The sequence below is a fragment of the Stegostoma tigrinum genome, chromosome 4, assembly GCF_030684315.1.
Source record: "Stegostoma tigrinum isolate sSteTig4 chromosome 4, sSteTig4.hap1, whole genome shotgun sequence".
In the NCBI taxonomy this organism is placed as follows: domain Eukaryota; kingdom Metazoa; phylum Chordata; class Chondrichthyes; order Orectolobiformes; family Stegostomatidae; genus Stegostoma; species Stegostoma tigrinum.
In genome coordinates this window covers 69,667,573-69,681,724 of record NC_081357.1, presented here as the reverse complement: position 1 = coordinate 69,681,724, position 14,152 = coordinate 69,667,573, and the positions used below count along the sequence as shown (strand labels likewise).

Below are 14,152 nucleotides of genomic sequence, written 5' to 3'. Positions count from 1 at the left end.
ACCTCATTAAAGTGAGCTGGTCGGTAAAGCTCATGTTATATTCCTGAAACCCTGCCCCAAACCACACTTGGTAGAATAACTCCTATTGCATTATTACAAAATGGAAATTTTCCACGCAAATCATCCATGTTGCCTCTCTGACTTTCTGTAGAAACAGAAATGTATTTTGAAATGTGCTCAGTAAGATTTAGGTTGAAATTCACAACATTAAAATTTGCTCAAGATCTTCTACTCTATCAGTCACAGTGTACTCAAGGGGAAATTATTTTGTTTTTTTATTAATGCAAAGAACACGGTTTTAAGATGTTAGTAAAATGATGAGGAAGACTAGTTGTGTTAATTTTTCAAATGTACATCTTTTGACCACATAGGAAACTGCAACAATATAACAGAAACATACTTGTCTTAGCCGGAGTGTTAATGGCAGCATTAGCTTTGGCCACATCATCTTTGAGTTTGCTGCAGTTGTCCTGCAACCCAAGGAGATTCTGGTTTAAATCTTTTATTTCCGCCAGCACTGCATTTGCAGTGTCATTTGCCTGTTTGGCTTTATCTTTAGCTGCTTGTATCTTGGCACTTACATCTGTTGTGTAGAAGAAATCTATATATTAATGTTCTGCATGATAATATAAAAGTAACTCAGCATTTACTTCACTATATAGGTAACACTGAACAGAAGGCATGCATTAAGAGCTGATTTTCTGATATCGCAATGCTAGAACACAGCTGCAGTCAGTGGAGACACAAGGTGGAGTTTTCTGGGTCTTCATTCAACTCCGCCATCACCATCATTTTCCTGTATGCTCCATGGGCCACATTCCCTTCCACCCTTTGTCCACACAAGTGGGAATTGCCAAGGCACCAGCTTCACTACAATATCAAGGCTGTTTTCAGACCAATTCATACACCCACTTAAGCCCTTCACTCTGGAGCTTAGTGGCACTTACACCTTGCATGCTTCTTCTAAGTCACTTTGGCCACAGTGGCACAAACACATTGCAAATATTTACACAGGATGATTCTTATGTATCTTCACTTACTTTCTCAGCAGTCATTCACTCTGCAATGACTTGGAGGTTTCTTTAGCACAGCAGGACAGCCAGACAGCTTGTCACTGTCCAGAGTGTTAAATGGTCAGGGGGCCAACCTGTGAATGTGCAGCACCGTCAATTCACACTTGCTGGTGGAGCAAATGGGAATTATGTTCATTCCTTGGCTGCCACTACTGTCAGCTAAGAGGCACGTCCAACTACAGTACAAATGATTGGGCCACGGTCAGCCTTGTAGATCAAGTGCAACCAGTCTGGGAATCACGGAGACATCGTCAAGAGGCTGAGAAGACATCCATCCTTTGAGCCTGCTTGTCGAGTGTCTCTGTTGTTGCTGTTACTCAGCCTCTCTGTGTCACTAGTGGCCAAGACCAGGGCTCACCTTCAGCCTGGGCCTAAGTAGGTATCTGGCCTGCGCTAGTCATCCATAGTGTCAGGCAATGTGTTTCTTTAACCAGCTGCGGAGACCTGTTAGTGACATGCTCACCCGACTGTGCTCTCTATTCTAATCAGAAAGAGAACAAACTGAGTTGCAGGCCTTTGAGTTTTTGGAGGGTGCAGGCAAAAGTCCTGTCAATTTGTCATTGGAAGGGAGAGTCACTTCCTCCAAAGGGCCAATGGCCCTGGCCTTTGTCTCCTGGCAGTTTGCTGGGTCTCACTATTGCCTGGATAAGAGAGGGCTAAAAACATATTCAGGATAAGAATGGGTTCTTACTGGTGTTAATGAGGGAGGAGTGCAGCGTAGCACAGCACAATGAAGCTCACTCACTTGGTTGCCCATGGAGATCTCTACAGACCCTCAAGAATTACTTCACTCTTTTTCAGCCAACTCCAGAATTATTCCTCAAATTGGTGAAAGACCGAATGTTTGCCTCCGCACCACCCATCGTTGCCCTCTCTAGCTGATCATAAAACATAACTTTCTGCAATGACACAGAGGGAAATATTGACGGGGATCGAATGGATGGGAGATGGGTTATTGGTGAGGCAGGGGCAGGAGAGGTGATCAGGTGTCTTCTGTGATTGAGTAGGAAGTGGAGAGGACAGAAGGGGTTAGCAGTTTGCAAGTTTGAGGTGGGTGTTAGTGGAAATGTTGCACAGTAATGGTCGCAACCCATAGACCTTGGTGAGAAATATGTGCAGTGGCAGTGTTAGAGTGAGTAGCAAAGGCCGTGACAGCTTGAGATAGCAGGGAGAAAATGATGACACCATGGCGAGCACAGAAGATCATTGACCTTCTTCCTACACCACTTCACTTTTTAAAAAAATATCCAGAACCCTCAGTGCCCGGGAATGCTAACTCCATCCAGGTTGGCTGCATCTTGTGGCCTTGCGTCCTTTAATAGAAATGGCACTGCTCTTCTTTCGACCAACCCATCCACCAGCATGTCCAAATCTGAGTCAGCGAAGTGAGAGGCGAGCTTCCCTTTCCGGGCTGTGTTGTTCGGGATAAGAATGCAGGATCACAAAGTGAGAGGCAGTTCTTGGTTTGGAGCATTTGAAGTGCTGTGCAGCTGTGCTGAAATATGGTGCCGGCAATGTGTGTCACCGAATTCCTGCAGTAATGAGCACCTCTACAACCTCACAATTTCACAGGCCGCTCGTGGCATTCATCAGCTCAAAACGGAATGACTGCTGGAGAACACAGGATATGAGCAATGGAAGACCACCGCCGTGAATCTCAGACAAAACCACTTTGCTCAAAAATGGGAACATTCTGCCCCACAGATCTAAAATTAGTGAGTTTTGAGAAGATTTGTAGCTCAGGTTGAGGTTCTGGATGTGAGTTTGCTCGCTGAGCTGGAAAGTTAGTTTTCAGACATTTCGTCACCCTTCTAGGTCACATCATCAGTGAGCCTCCGACGAAGCGCTGGTGTTATGTCCTGCTTTCTATTTATCTGGTTAGGTTTCCTTGGGTCAGACCCATAGTGTCGCTACCTGGAACACCAACCTACAGATTAGCCAAGGAACTACACCAAAGACTAAAACACCTCGTAGAAGACTCCCACCACTCCATTCGCTCCACCCAAGAATTCCTGAACACCATCAAAGATACCAAGATAGAAGAGGATGAAATAATGGTCTCCTTTGACGTAACAGCCCTGTTCACATCCATCAACATCAACCTGGCCAAAGAAACACTGACTACACTATTAGAAGAACCGAAGTCACATACACCAGACACCACCAACCTCATCAGCAAGGACATCATCAAGCTAGTGGACCTATGCCTCACCACCCACTTCACTTTCAATAACAAAACCTACAGACAAACCAACGGTACACCCATGGGATCTCCGATATCAGGGTTCTTAGCAGAGGCAGTAATGCAGAGACTCGAACAAACAGCTCTGCCAATCATCCAACCCAAACTTTGGGTCCGCTACGTGGATGACACCTTTGTCATCACTAAACAAAACAAATTAGAGGAAACCTTCAAGACCATCAATAATACCCTTTACTGGCATAACATTCACAAAAGAGGAGGAAAACAACAACAAACTGCCATTCCTAGATGTCACAGTAGAGCGAACAGCCAATGGGGAACTTCAAACCAGCGTCTACAGGAAAACAACACATACGGACCAAACACTGAACTACAGAAGCAACCATCCCAACACCCACAAACGAAGCTGCATTAGAACATTATTCCAACGAGCCACCACACACTGCAGCACAGAGGAACTACGCAGAGCAGAAGAAAAACCCAAGGAAACCTAACCAGATAAATAGAAAGCGGGACATAACACCAGCACTTCATCGGAGGCTCACTGATGATGTTACCTAGAATGCTGACGAAAAGTCTGAAAACTAACCTTCCAGCTCAGCAAGCAAACTCATATCCAGATCTAAAATTGTGAGTATATCTCCCATCAATTTTGCTCAATAGGTTACAGGACAGAATCAAAGGAGAAACATTTGATCATTTCTGTTAGCAGATAAGACTTACAAGAATAATAGAATATGGCCAATTTCATCCTAAAAAAAAACACTACAGAAGCATAAACAGCCATTTGTCAGAAAAAAAAAGCCTACCTTTGGGAATGGCATGAAGTTTCGCAAGGGTATCATTTAAGGCTTTCAGCAAGTTTTTATTCTTTGTTGTACCATCATTAAGCCTATTTTGTAAGTTATTCAAGTCATCTCCTTTCTCTGAAAAACAAGGTGAAAAGCTTTAAGAGATGGCATCTACGAAATGACACAGTTTGCTCAAACTGAATAAATTACTTGTATGTACATTTCGAACTGTCAGTGTTGAATACAATAGTTTCTTTTGTATTTTTAAACTGTTCAGGCCATAGTTGGAGATGGATACACCGTTCAGTCAAATGAATCAGGCAGATCACCTTTGATGTGTGATCCATGTTTACTTTAATGTTCTCATGTACGGTTGCAATGGAATTTTATTTGATCTGATTTACTAATGTCACATGTACCTAGATACAGTGAAAAGTTTTGTTTTGTGAGCAGTACAGGCAGATCATAGCACACAATGTGCATTAGGGTAGTAGAACAAAACAAAGAATAAAAAGTTACGGCTGCAGGGATGTTACACAAGCAGCAAGGTCAACATCAAATTTAAAATTTGAGAGGTCAATTCAGAAGTCTAACAACAAGACTTCCAACACCATTTAGCTAAAAAATTGAAAAATCAAAACGGTCCCCCATGCTGATCACCATCCACTAACTCTTGCTTCAAAATGTTTAACTCTGGACACTGACTGAGTATTGAGTTGTGACAGGACAGAATTGAGCCAGACTTTAAACCCTGACATTGTCAACAATTACAATGTACACTCTCAAATTTGGTACGGTCCATTGAACAAAGTGTTACATTGACCGCTGGTATGCTTATGCCAGAAAGCATCAGTACATTTTGAAGATTGCAGAAAAATAAGCCCTTAGCTCACTAGGAAGTAAAGTTGGCTGAGAAGTCAAAATGTTTAAGGAATTACAGGCTAGGGTTGTTTGATCATAAGAATCATGCTCAGTACCAGAAATGGTAACCAGCCTATCATATCAGATGTTAAACTTTACTGGGACGCTACAGGCAAATTTCAACTCGAAATCGGGCAAACTTTAAAGCAACAGACATCTGACAAGAACAACTAGTATAAACAAAGTGGCATTGCAGACTGTTAGAAAACATGATGCATGTCACAAGTGAATGAGTAATGTTCGCACAACTGATTCTCTCAACTCCAAGGATCTTATTTCCTATAAAGCCGTGTGTATATTTGTCTGCTCAATATCTGTAAATGTAGTAAAGCAAGGAATTAAATTGAACACCCCCCAGTTGCTGACCAGTTGGCCTTTTGTGAGAAGGAAAACAACAAAATGTACATTTCCAGGGCTGAGGCATTCTTTGCACAAAATATATTTTAACCCCAGAGGCACCATAACAAATAGACAACACAATAATATATAATTAACAAATTTTAATTACAGATTTAAACCGCTTTATTTTATTATGTTTTGTTTTGGTGCTGACCCCCAAAGGGCTATTTATGTGTACATTTTCTTTCAATCACATATGACACTTTATAAATACAAATTTGCTCTTTGCTTACCTTTTACATCTGTTCCCAAACGTTTGCCCTCATTTAACTGTCTAAAACTTTTCTGCAGTGAGCTCTTCGCAGTTTCCTTCAAAGATCCATCTGGACCAGATGCCTGATTAAATGACAGCATTTTTTGAACCACTACATAAATGATGCAATGTTTACAATTTAATGATTACACCACTGTCTAACAATGTCCAGTTATTTATCACAGCAAAATTGAGACACAGGAGAAAACAAAGATAATGGGAACTGCAGCTGCTGGAGAATCCGAGATAAAAAAGTGTGGAGCTGGATGAACACAGCAGGCCAAGCAGCATCTCAGGAGCACAAAAGCAAAAACTGCTTTTGACTATTTGTAAGTATACTTCTGGGAAGATCACATAATTTCATCAATTGTGATGAAATCCATTTCTAGCAATCTGTGAGAATGTCACCTTCAGGGTACACTCAGCTCTGTCACAACCCAATAGGATAATGTGCTGGAAATCAAACCCCACTGTTCTCGCAGTGGTCACAAATGTTAAAACTTGATTAAACCACCAAAATGCCCAATTTTACCTACCTGTCCATTTCAGGTTTTAAAAAAAAGGCACAGCAGCAATTTTCTGCAAACAATAACTATTTATTGTAATCTGTTTCTTTTTTAATAATCAACAAGTCAGGATGCTGAGTAGCTAATTTATAACTCTATAAATCTACCCCTTTCTTAAAATCCCCATACATATTCCATTGCACACACAAAGAGACAAGGCAAGGCACATGTATTATGGATGAAGGAGGGAAAAAAACAAATATTTTCTTCCGTGCTTCTGAATTGTTCAGGCTATAGTTTAGGGGTGGATACACTATGTAAACCATACGGATCAGGCAGATCACTCTTTAAGTAGCACAGTTCTGGCACCAGTCTGGATCACAGACAGCGATGAGTTGTTTTCCTTCAGCTTTCCTTTGACTTCTTTCAATTCTTTGATAATGGCATGAGGCTATGGATGCTTCAGTTCTCAGTCTTCCATTCACTGATTGAGGATTCACTCTTTTGGTGCCTCTGAAAGTGGTTTTTCCACTTTTCCTTTCAACAGGGAATTTGCAGACAGACCGTCTTACAGAGAGAGATGAGGGAGAGTAGATAAATAATGGTATTAGATAAATAACTAGCTTCTCTGCACAGAAGTGGGAGGTTGGGCATGGGGGTCGGAATGGGTGAAGTGAGAAAGAGGTAGATACCCTTTTTCCACTCACAGGCAGTATGTTCTTCCTGTATTTTCTACACGGAAGGCAGTATCCACCTGAGCAGGAACCAATCAGGCATTTCATAGAATCCCTACAGTGTGGAAGCAAGCCCTTCAACCCAACAAGCCCACACTGACCCATTCCCCTAAAACCCACCTAATTTAACATCCCTGAACATTATGGAATTTAGCATGGTCAATCCACCATCTTTGGACTGTGGGAAGAAATCGGGGCACCCAGAAGACACCCACGCAGACACAGGGAGAACGTGTAAATTCCACAGAGACCGTCACCTGAGGGTGGAATCAAACGCGGGTCCCTGGCGCTGTGAGGCAGCAGTGCTAACCACCGAGCCACCGTGCTGCATTATTATACTGGGCCTTCCTGAGCCTAGAACAACTTCTGAATAAAAAATCTCTCAAAAGACTGTCTCTGGCCAAGATTACATAAGGTGGTGTCACTCTGTCTGGAATGCTCCCTCGCTGTTTGAATAAGGCAACATTGTGGATAAAACTTACAATATGTTCGAGTAAGAGATAGCAAGAACTGCAGGTGCTAGAGTCAGAGATAACAAAGTGTGGAGCTGGAGGAACACAGCAGGCCAGGCAGCATCAGAGCAGCAGGAAAGCTGATGTCTCGGGTAGGGGGCCCTTCCTCAGAAGAAGGGTCCCAACAAATTTTCCTGCTCCTCTGATGCTGCCTGGCCTGCTGTGTTCCTCCAGCTCCACAGTATGCTCCAGTAACTTGTTTTAAAGCTATTTTGGTTTACAGTTCAAAAATATAAAAGTGGTCTTTACAATTCCAAGAATGATACCTTTGACTGTATCAAAATGTTGGTAAATTTCAATTCTGCTGAGCAATGGGTGAGGGGTTTATTGCAAGGTTTCCACTGGTTCTCCCAGAACTGCTCAGCATCACTGCAGAGATGTTCAAAGCTTACCGGCAATTAGAGAAAGAGACAAATGAGAGCATAAATGTTAACAGTGCTGCAGTTAGTGTACTGCTGGAAAGGCAGCTAAACTACACTGGGGCTGAAGGAATTAAGAGCAGTTGGATGGCACAGTGTTGTTGGAACTTAGGTAGAATTTCTAGGCATAAATAGGCTGCTAAATGCTGGAGACAGTGCTTAGAAGAAGTTCTAGGAAGCTGAGAAAGTGGGAGGATTATTAGCTCTGTGCTGGGACATGCTTTAAGGGGTTGAGAAGAAACCCATGAGCATTAATACTTCGGTGTGTTGAGATAATGGAGGTTGAAAAAAATCACAAGTGGTTTTTGCTTGTTGCAACTGTTACAAACAAAAAAAAATGCAAGGGAGGCTGGCGTGGTGATGCTCTAGTTTGTGAGTAGCTGAAGTTATGCTCATGAACAGCTAATAGAGGACAATTTTAGGGTTCAGGGTAGCATAGATGCAGTAAAGTGATTGATCAGAGCCAGAGCAATCACTTAGGTGATCCATGATGGAAAGGGAGTTTCAAGGCCAGGGTCAGCAATCGTGATTTATTTTTTTTTATTATTCATTCGTTCATCCATCCACCTACTTATTTATTTATTCATTCATTCATTTATGTATTTATTGATTATTACGAATTGTGATCCCTAATGAAATTTATGGAAATTCAACAATCCATCCCGGCATTAACACTTGGGGGTTGTCGCTGAAAAATTTGTGATTCTGTCTTTACCAGATTTACTATCTGATGTGCATTGTGTGGTGCTCCATCAAGTTTATTCCTGATATTTACTACATGTTAATACTGGATGTTAGAAACAAATCCTACAGATGTTATAGTATGGAATTCTGTTCTAATGTCATAAAGTTTATTGTTGCTTGTTCAAATCATGAACTATTGTGGCTTTATTCTCTTAGTACATCTCCTGGATCCTACAGCTTATCTACTTTAAAAATAAAAATAACTGGTCCCTAGTGAAATTATAACATAAATTTGGTGGCCTGGTCTGGGATGGTAACACAGTGCAGTATAGTTCTGTTGTGGCTACTGTTCTGTTACTACTCCATCAAATCTCTTGTTCACATCCCTCGATCTCTATGTGCATTCGTGGTTTATTTTTCTCTCTCTCCTTGTGTACTTCTGAGTTCTCATGTGCCTATCCACATTTTACTTCTCACCCCTGTATGTTCACTTCACTCACTTTGTCTGAACTTTTAACATGTGACTCTTTGCTTCCAAACTCTAAGATGTCAGCCTGATCATCTTTCTGGCTAAACTTTTCTCTCTGTATAAACTCTCTATAAAATTTAGTTCTTCCCTCTCTAAACTTGTCTCTTTCCTTGTTTGGGCTGTGCTTGTCCAAACATCATATTCAGAGATGTGATACACACTTCTGGAGTCCCTAGGACTTGAACCCAGGTCTCCTGGCTCAGATGTAGGGACACTTCTTGTGCCCCATAAGAATCCATTGAATTTATGCAGAGTGCATTCAGAAGTGGATTCAGGTAAGCTGTGCAGTAAATGAGTGATTTTAACAGCAGACGTAAAGATCAAGAGCTTAAGGCCTCAAATCAAAATGTAAATCACAAAAATATTATCCAATAACTTCATCTGTAAAAGATATTAATTCATCCAGGGCTTACAAATATATTTCATCCATACTTCTAAACAAAATTACTTGCCCAATAAAAATGGGAATTCAAGTCTTCAATCACTCATTTGTCAACCAAATAAAACCTTTCTCATCTTGGATTTACCTCATTGCTGAGGTTTGAGTGGCATTTATAATTACTGAGTTTATTTATTTCAGTGAAACTGTGCTACTTTAACACGTTGTTTACCTGCATTAAATTCCAAAGATTTGCTGCATGAATTGCATTATTTGCACTGATCTACTTGAAAAGGAAAGATCTTTGGGCAAGGGTGCAACAACAACAAAATGCGATTGATTCAATGGCTTTTTCAGAGCTCAAACAGATATGTTGAGTCAAACGGTCGCCTTCTGTGCTGTATGATTCTATGAACCTACCGGCTGCTTTCCTGCTGAATGTTCTCTCAATAGGTGCTTCTCATTTTTATCACACCATCCATTTTCCCTCTGATCAATATGTTGCATCTCACAACTTTGACTGAAACTGGCTGCTCTTAGTTCCTGAAAGCATTGCAAGAGCGTCTCAACCACAGGCCATACCTATCCCGTGTTGCTGACTGTGACTTACTTGTTGTTCCACTTGTTTATTTGGGAACAGGAGAAAGCCATTCAGTCCCTGAGGCTGCACTACCATTCAACTAGATGTTGATTGATCTGTGGCTCAAGTACAAAATCTTTTCTCCTTGGAATGTGCATTTCTATTTCTGTTAGGCAAACAGATTTTTTTCCATATTTAATTAATCACATCAATCAGTACAGAAATAGTGAAATGAGTGGTTGTAAAGTGGTACATACTGGTAAATCCAAAAACGATCGAAATTCATTTTAGAGTTCTTTATGCTACAAGGCAACCTTCTCCCTTACCAGTCTCACAGCTTGATTGGCTGTTTCCTTGGCTTCTTTCGCAACTTTTTCAGCCTCATCGATTTTTTCCTTGATATTAGTATAAGCTCTGAAGGCTGCAGTTGCATTAAAGGATAGATTCTTCGCTTCAGCAAGGATACTGTTTTGCAAGAGAAAAACAACAGCAATGAAAAACAACTCTGAACATCTTTACATTTTCAAGTTCTTTAACAAAATGTTAAATGTTGTTTTCTTGAATAAATTATTTCAATGAGTGATATCTGATTGAATGTTTTTGCCTTTGCAAGGCATAAACACATAGCTCTACAGCAAAGATGATAAGGCAGGCCACCAAAATTGCCATTCACAGACAGCTACCTCATAAGTACTGTTCCTGGCAGGGATTGCCCGGTATCAAGATGCTAAAGACACCACATTATGGTATACAGTCGGGCAAACTGGCGGCTCCAACATGTATTTCTGTGATGATACGGAATCATACACAATGCCAAATACAGAAAATAGTGAGAAGACCCAGCAGGTCTATCCAAAAAGAGGAATATCAATGATCACATTGCAGACACTGGAAATTTGAGAAAGCTCCGCAGGTCTAGCAGCATCTGGGTTGAGAGAAACTGAGTTCAATGTTCCTGTGTGATCACCTTGCATCAGAACTTCATTCTTCATTAGAACATTCATTCTTGTGAATGATCTCCTCCAGAACAGTTAAATCGCATTCATTGATGCTGTTGGGCTTCTTGAATTGAAACTTACAGTGTGGAAAATGTTGTCAGAAATTGACCAGCTAAGAATCGGTCCAGCCTGCAGCAATAGCAGCCGAGGGTGGTATTCTGAGATTGAAAGTGGGGCGTTGGCCTCCCACGTCCACCGTCCAGAGCCATCAGCCAATCTGTTTGGCTGGCAGCTCCAACATTGCCAGCAGCAGCCGTATTGGTGCAGGGGGATGCAGGCAAGACTATGAAGAATACAGCCACAGCTCCTGAGTGAACTAAGTCAAAGGCATTGGGCAGGGAAGGTTTGCTCTCTCTTGGAGTGGCTGGGATGGGGAGGACATGGAAGTGGGTTGTGAAGTACAGAAGAATAGAAAGGAAAGGGGTTTCTATCTTCTCAGGGGGTGCTCTAATGGGAAAGGACACTCTCCAATGCTGGAACACATAATATTTAACCATTGAGATAGTTTCCCACTGCCATGCTGTCAATGCAGAATACTATCCACCACCAGCACATAAGTTAAACTTCGGTAAATTCTGGCAGAACTTTCTGTCCTTTAACCAATGATTAGAAAATCACAGGCTATGCCTTCCGAATTTCTGTTCTGTATTATCAGTGATTAAAACTCCCACAGTTGGCCAAAATCAGAAAATAAAGCCTACTGTGTGTTTGCAGCATGTACTGTTCTACTTCAATATCTAATAATGTGTTTAATGCAGCATATTATTCTTTTCAAAGAACTTTTAAATAACATAGTGTTCTTTTTCTTTGAATTCTTAAGACTGTGGAAACTTAATTAACTCTCAGTTTCTTGGAAATGTAAACTGATTTTCCTCTATCAGGAAATTTAAACTGATCGACACCAAGCAAGCCTTATTTCAAAATTTGTTTTGTAAAAAGGCTTTTGGTCCTTCTATTCTCAACTCTTGAACATCTCCTCATTGTCACCACACCAGTGAATTTCCCTCATTAACTTCTCTGTCACTGCAATATTGCACCTCTCCCTCTTAAGACTTTTCTCAAAATCAACCTCATTGACCAAGCTGTTACTCACCTTTCCCAATATCATCATCTTTGGCTTGGAATCCATTTTAGTCCAATTAAACAAGGCAGGCATTAAACAAGGCCATGGGGTCACACCCTATTTTGAAATCAATTTGGAAATTATGGTCCTGTAGGTTACCTCACAATATTGGGACTTAACAATGGTCTGTGTGAGGGAGGAAATGGGAATTCTGGTCACTTGCAACGGCTGGCCCATTAAACTTTTTAAGAAGCTTGTTAAATGTCCCAGTCCAATTAGGAATGTGATTTTTTAATCTTTGCTTCTGGACACATAAACCGTCTGGTGCATACCAACGCCTGACAGTTGCGTTTATTGTAGAGACATCGAGAAGTTAATCTGACTTTATAGAAGAATGAATTTTGATAGGCCCATGGTGTTAGGGCCAGAATTACATCATTTTGGTGTCTGTGTGGGACTTTCATCAACGCTCCACTTCCTGACTTCCTGACGAGCCACCTGCTCTATACAGCAAGGTAGAGGCAAGCCCCAAGCTCCTACCTCCTTCGGGGCACATGCCGTCTCTAATTGGATGCCAAGCTCAACTTCTGCCCAATCATTCCATTTATTTTAAAAATAATATCACAGATTTGGGGACCCTGAATTCATCCAAGTGTCAGTCTTGACCCCATTTTGAAAATCCAGATCCTGTTCACTGAAGCACCTTGACTTGTTTCTTCTCTGTTACCTGTTTCTTACATTTTGAAGGTACAGTATAAATGTGGTCATTAACATACCCATCCAGAATTCCGGATGAATCATTAAGTACTGCAGCATGATACTCTGCTTGAAGGACTAGTTCTGGAAGTTTCTCATCACGAATGCCAGCTGCCAGCTCATCCATTTTGTCTTTTAGCCTCCCAATTAATGGCTCTAAATGTTCTTGTTCACTAAGTTCCTGTAAATCAATGCAGAAATATGCTTAATATAAACAACAGATAATTAGCTGTCACTTTTACTCATTATATTCTAAGTGTAGAAAAGATCCAGCTATATTTCACAATGAAAACTAAATCAAAATACTTGGTGATTTCTACATTGTGAATAAAATACTTGTGGTGTTTGGAGATTAGGAGTGAAGTGGTTATGTTGCTGAATAAGTAATCCAAAGGTCTGAACTAATCATTCTGCAATTGTTGACAGAGAAATTCATTTCAAATTCAACCAGATGGAGTCTTTCAATTCAGTTAATTAAACAAATCTAGAATAATAAACTAGCATCCGTAATAGTGAAACAACTAAATTGATAAATACTACCAGGTTCACAATCGGGTTTGAGGGAAGGAAATAAGCTGTCCTTAACTGCAAAGAAGGAAAAACCATTTAAACTGGTAAATGTGACTTCCGAGTTCAACGCTGCTCATGCACTCAAGATTCAACTCCAGTACAAACGGTACATTAATTTTACAAGTATTAATGGCATTTTTACAGCATTTCCCAGCTTCTTTGTGATCACAGATCCACTGCAACGTGGAAACTCTTAGCTTCCCACTGGAGAGACCCCGTAAGGTCACTTATGTCCCCACAAGGGCAGTATAATGGACAAGGAATGTTGGGTGTGCCAATCATGTGCGCATTCCATGACTGAATAAAATATGCACACAATAAATATACAGACTTTAGAAATTTACAAGGTCTGTACTGTCAGTTCCCTAAAATCTGGTTTCGGAGGAGTGAAAATGTTTTGTATCTCAGGTATCTAACCATAAATCGTTTTAACATTTGGTCACATATAAATTGCTCTCCTTTGGAAATACAAATCCCTGTCATTTGCTTCACATATTTAACAAAAATAGATTCCAATAAAAAGGTATGATAATCCTACTAAAAGAGTTATGCACTAGTTTATGTAGTGTTCATGGCTATAAACAGGGCTATGGGGAGAGTGCAGGGAAGTGGAGGTGAAATGCCCATACGCCATGATTTAAATGGCGGAGTGGACTTGATGGGCCGAATGGCCTTACTTCCACTCCTATGTCTTGTGGTCTTATGGTCTAAACCAGGGGGCGCTGAAAGAAGATATTTTGTATAGAACTCACCATGCCATGACATGAATGAAGAATATTAGA

General features: G+C 40.8%; 1 protein-coding gene across 3 annotated transcripts in view; it reads right to left on the bottom strand.

The window, feature by feature from the left end:
- lama2 (laminin, alpha 2) overlaps positions 1-14,152 on the bottom strand; it is a 372,371-nt gene that overhangs the window by 64,510 nt on the left and 293,709 nt on the right. For all 3 annotated transcript variants that reach the window (XM_059645398.1, XM_059645399.1, XM_059645400.1), the window contains 5 exons: positions 12,821-12,981; positions 10,310-10,448; positions 5,621-5,723; positions 4,086-4,202; positions 401-583 (listed from right to left, as the gene is read on the bottom strand). In XM_059645398.1, coding sequence (XP_059501381.1) covers positions 401-583; positions 4,086-4,202; positions 5,621-5,723; positions 10,310-10,448; positions 12,821-12,981 — 703 coding nt within the window. The remainder of the gene's footprint in view (positions 1-400; positions 584-4,085; positions 4,203-5,620; positions 5,724-10,309; positions 10,449-12,820; positions 12,982-14,152) is intronic.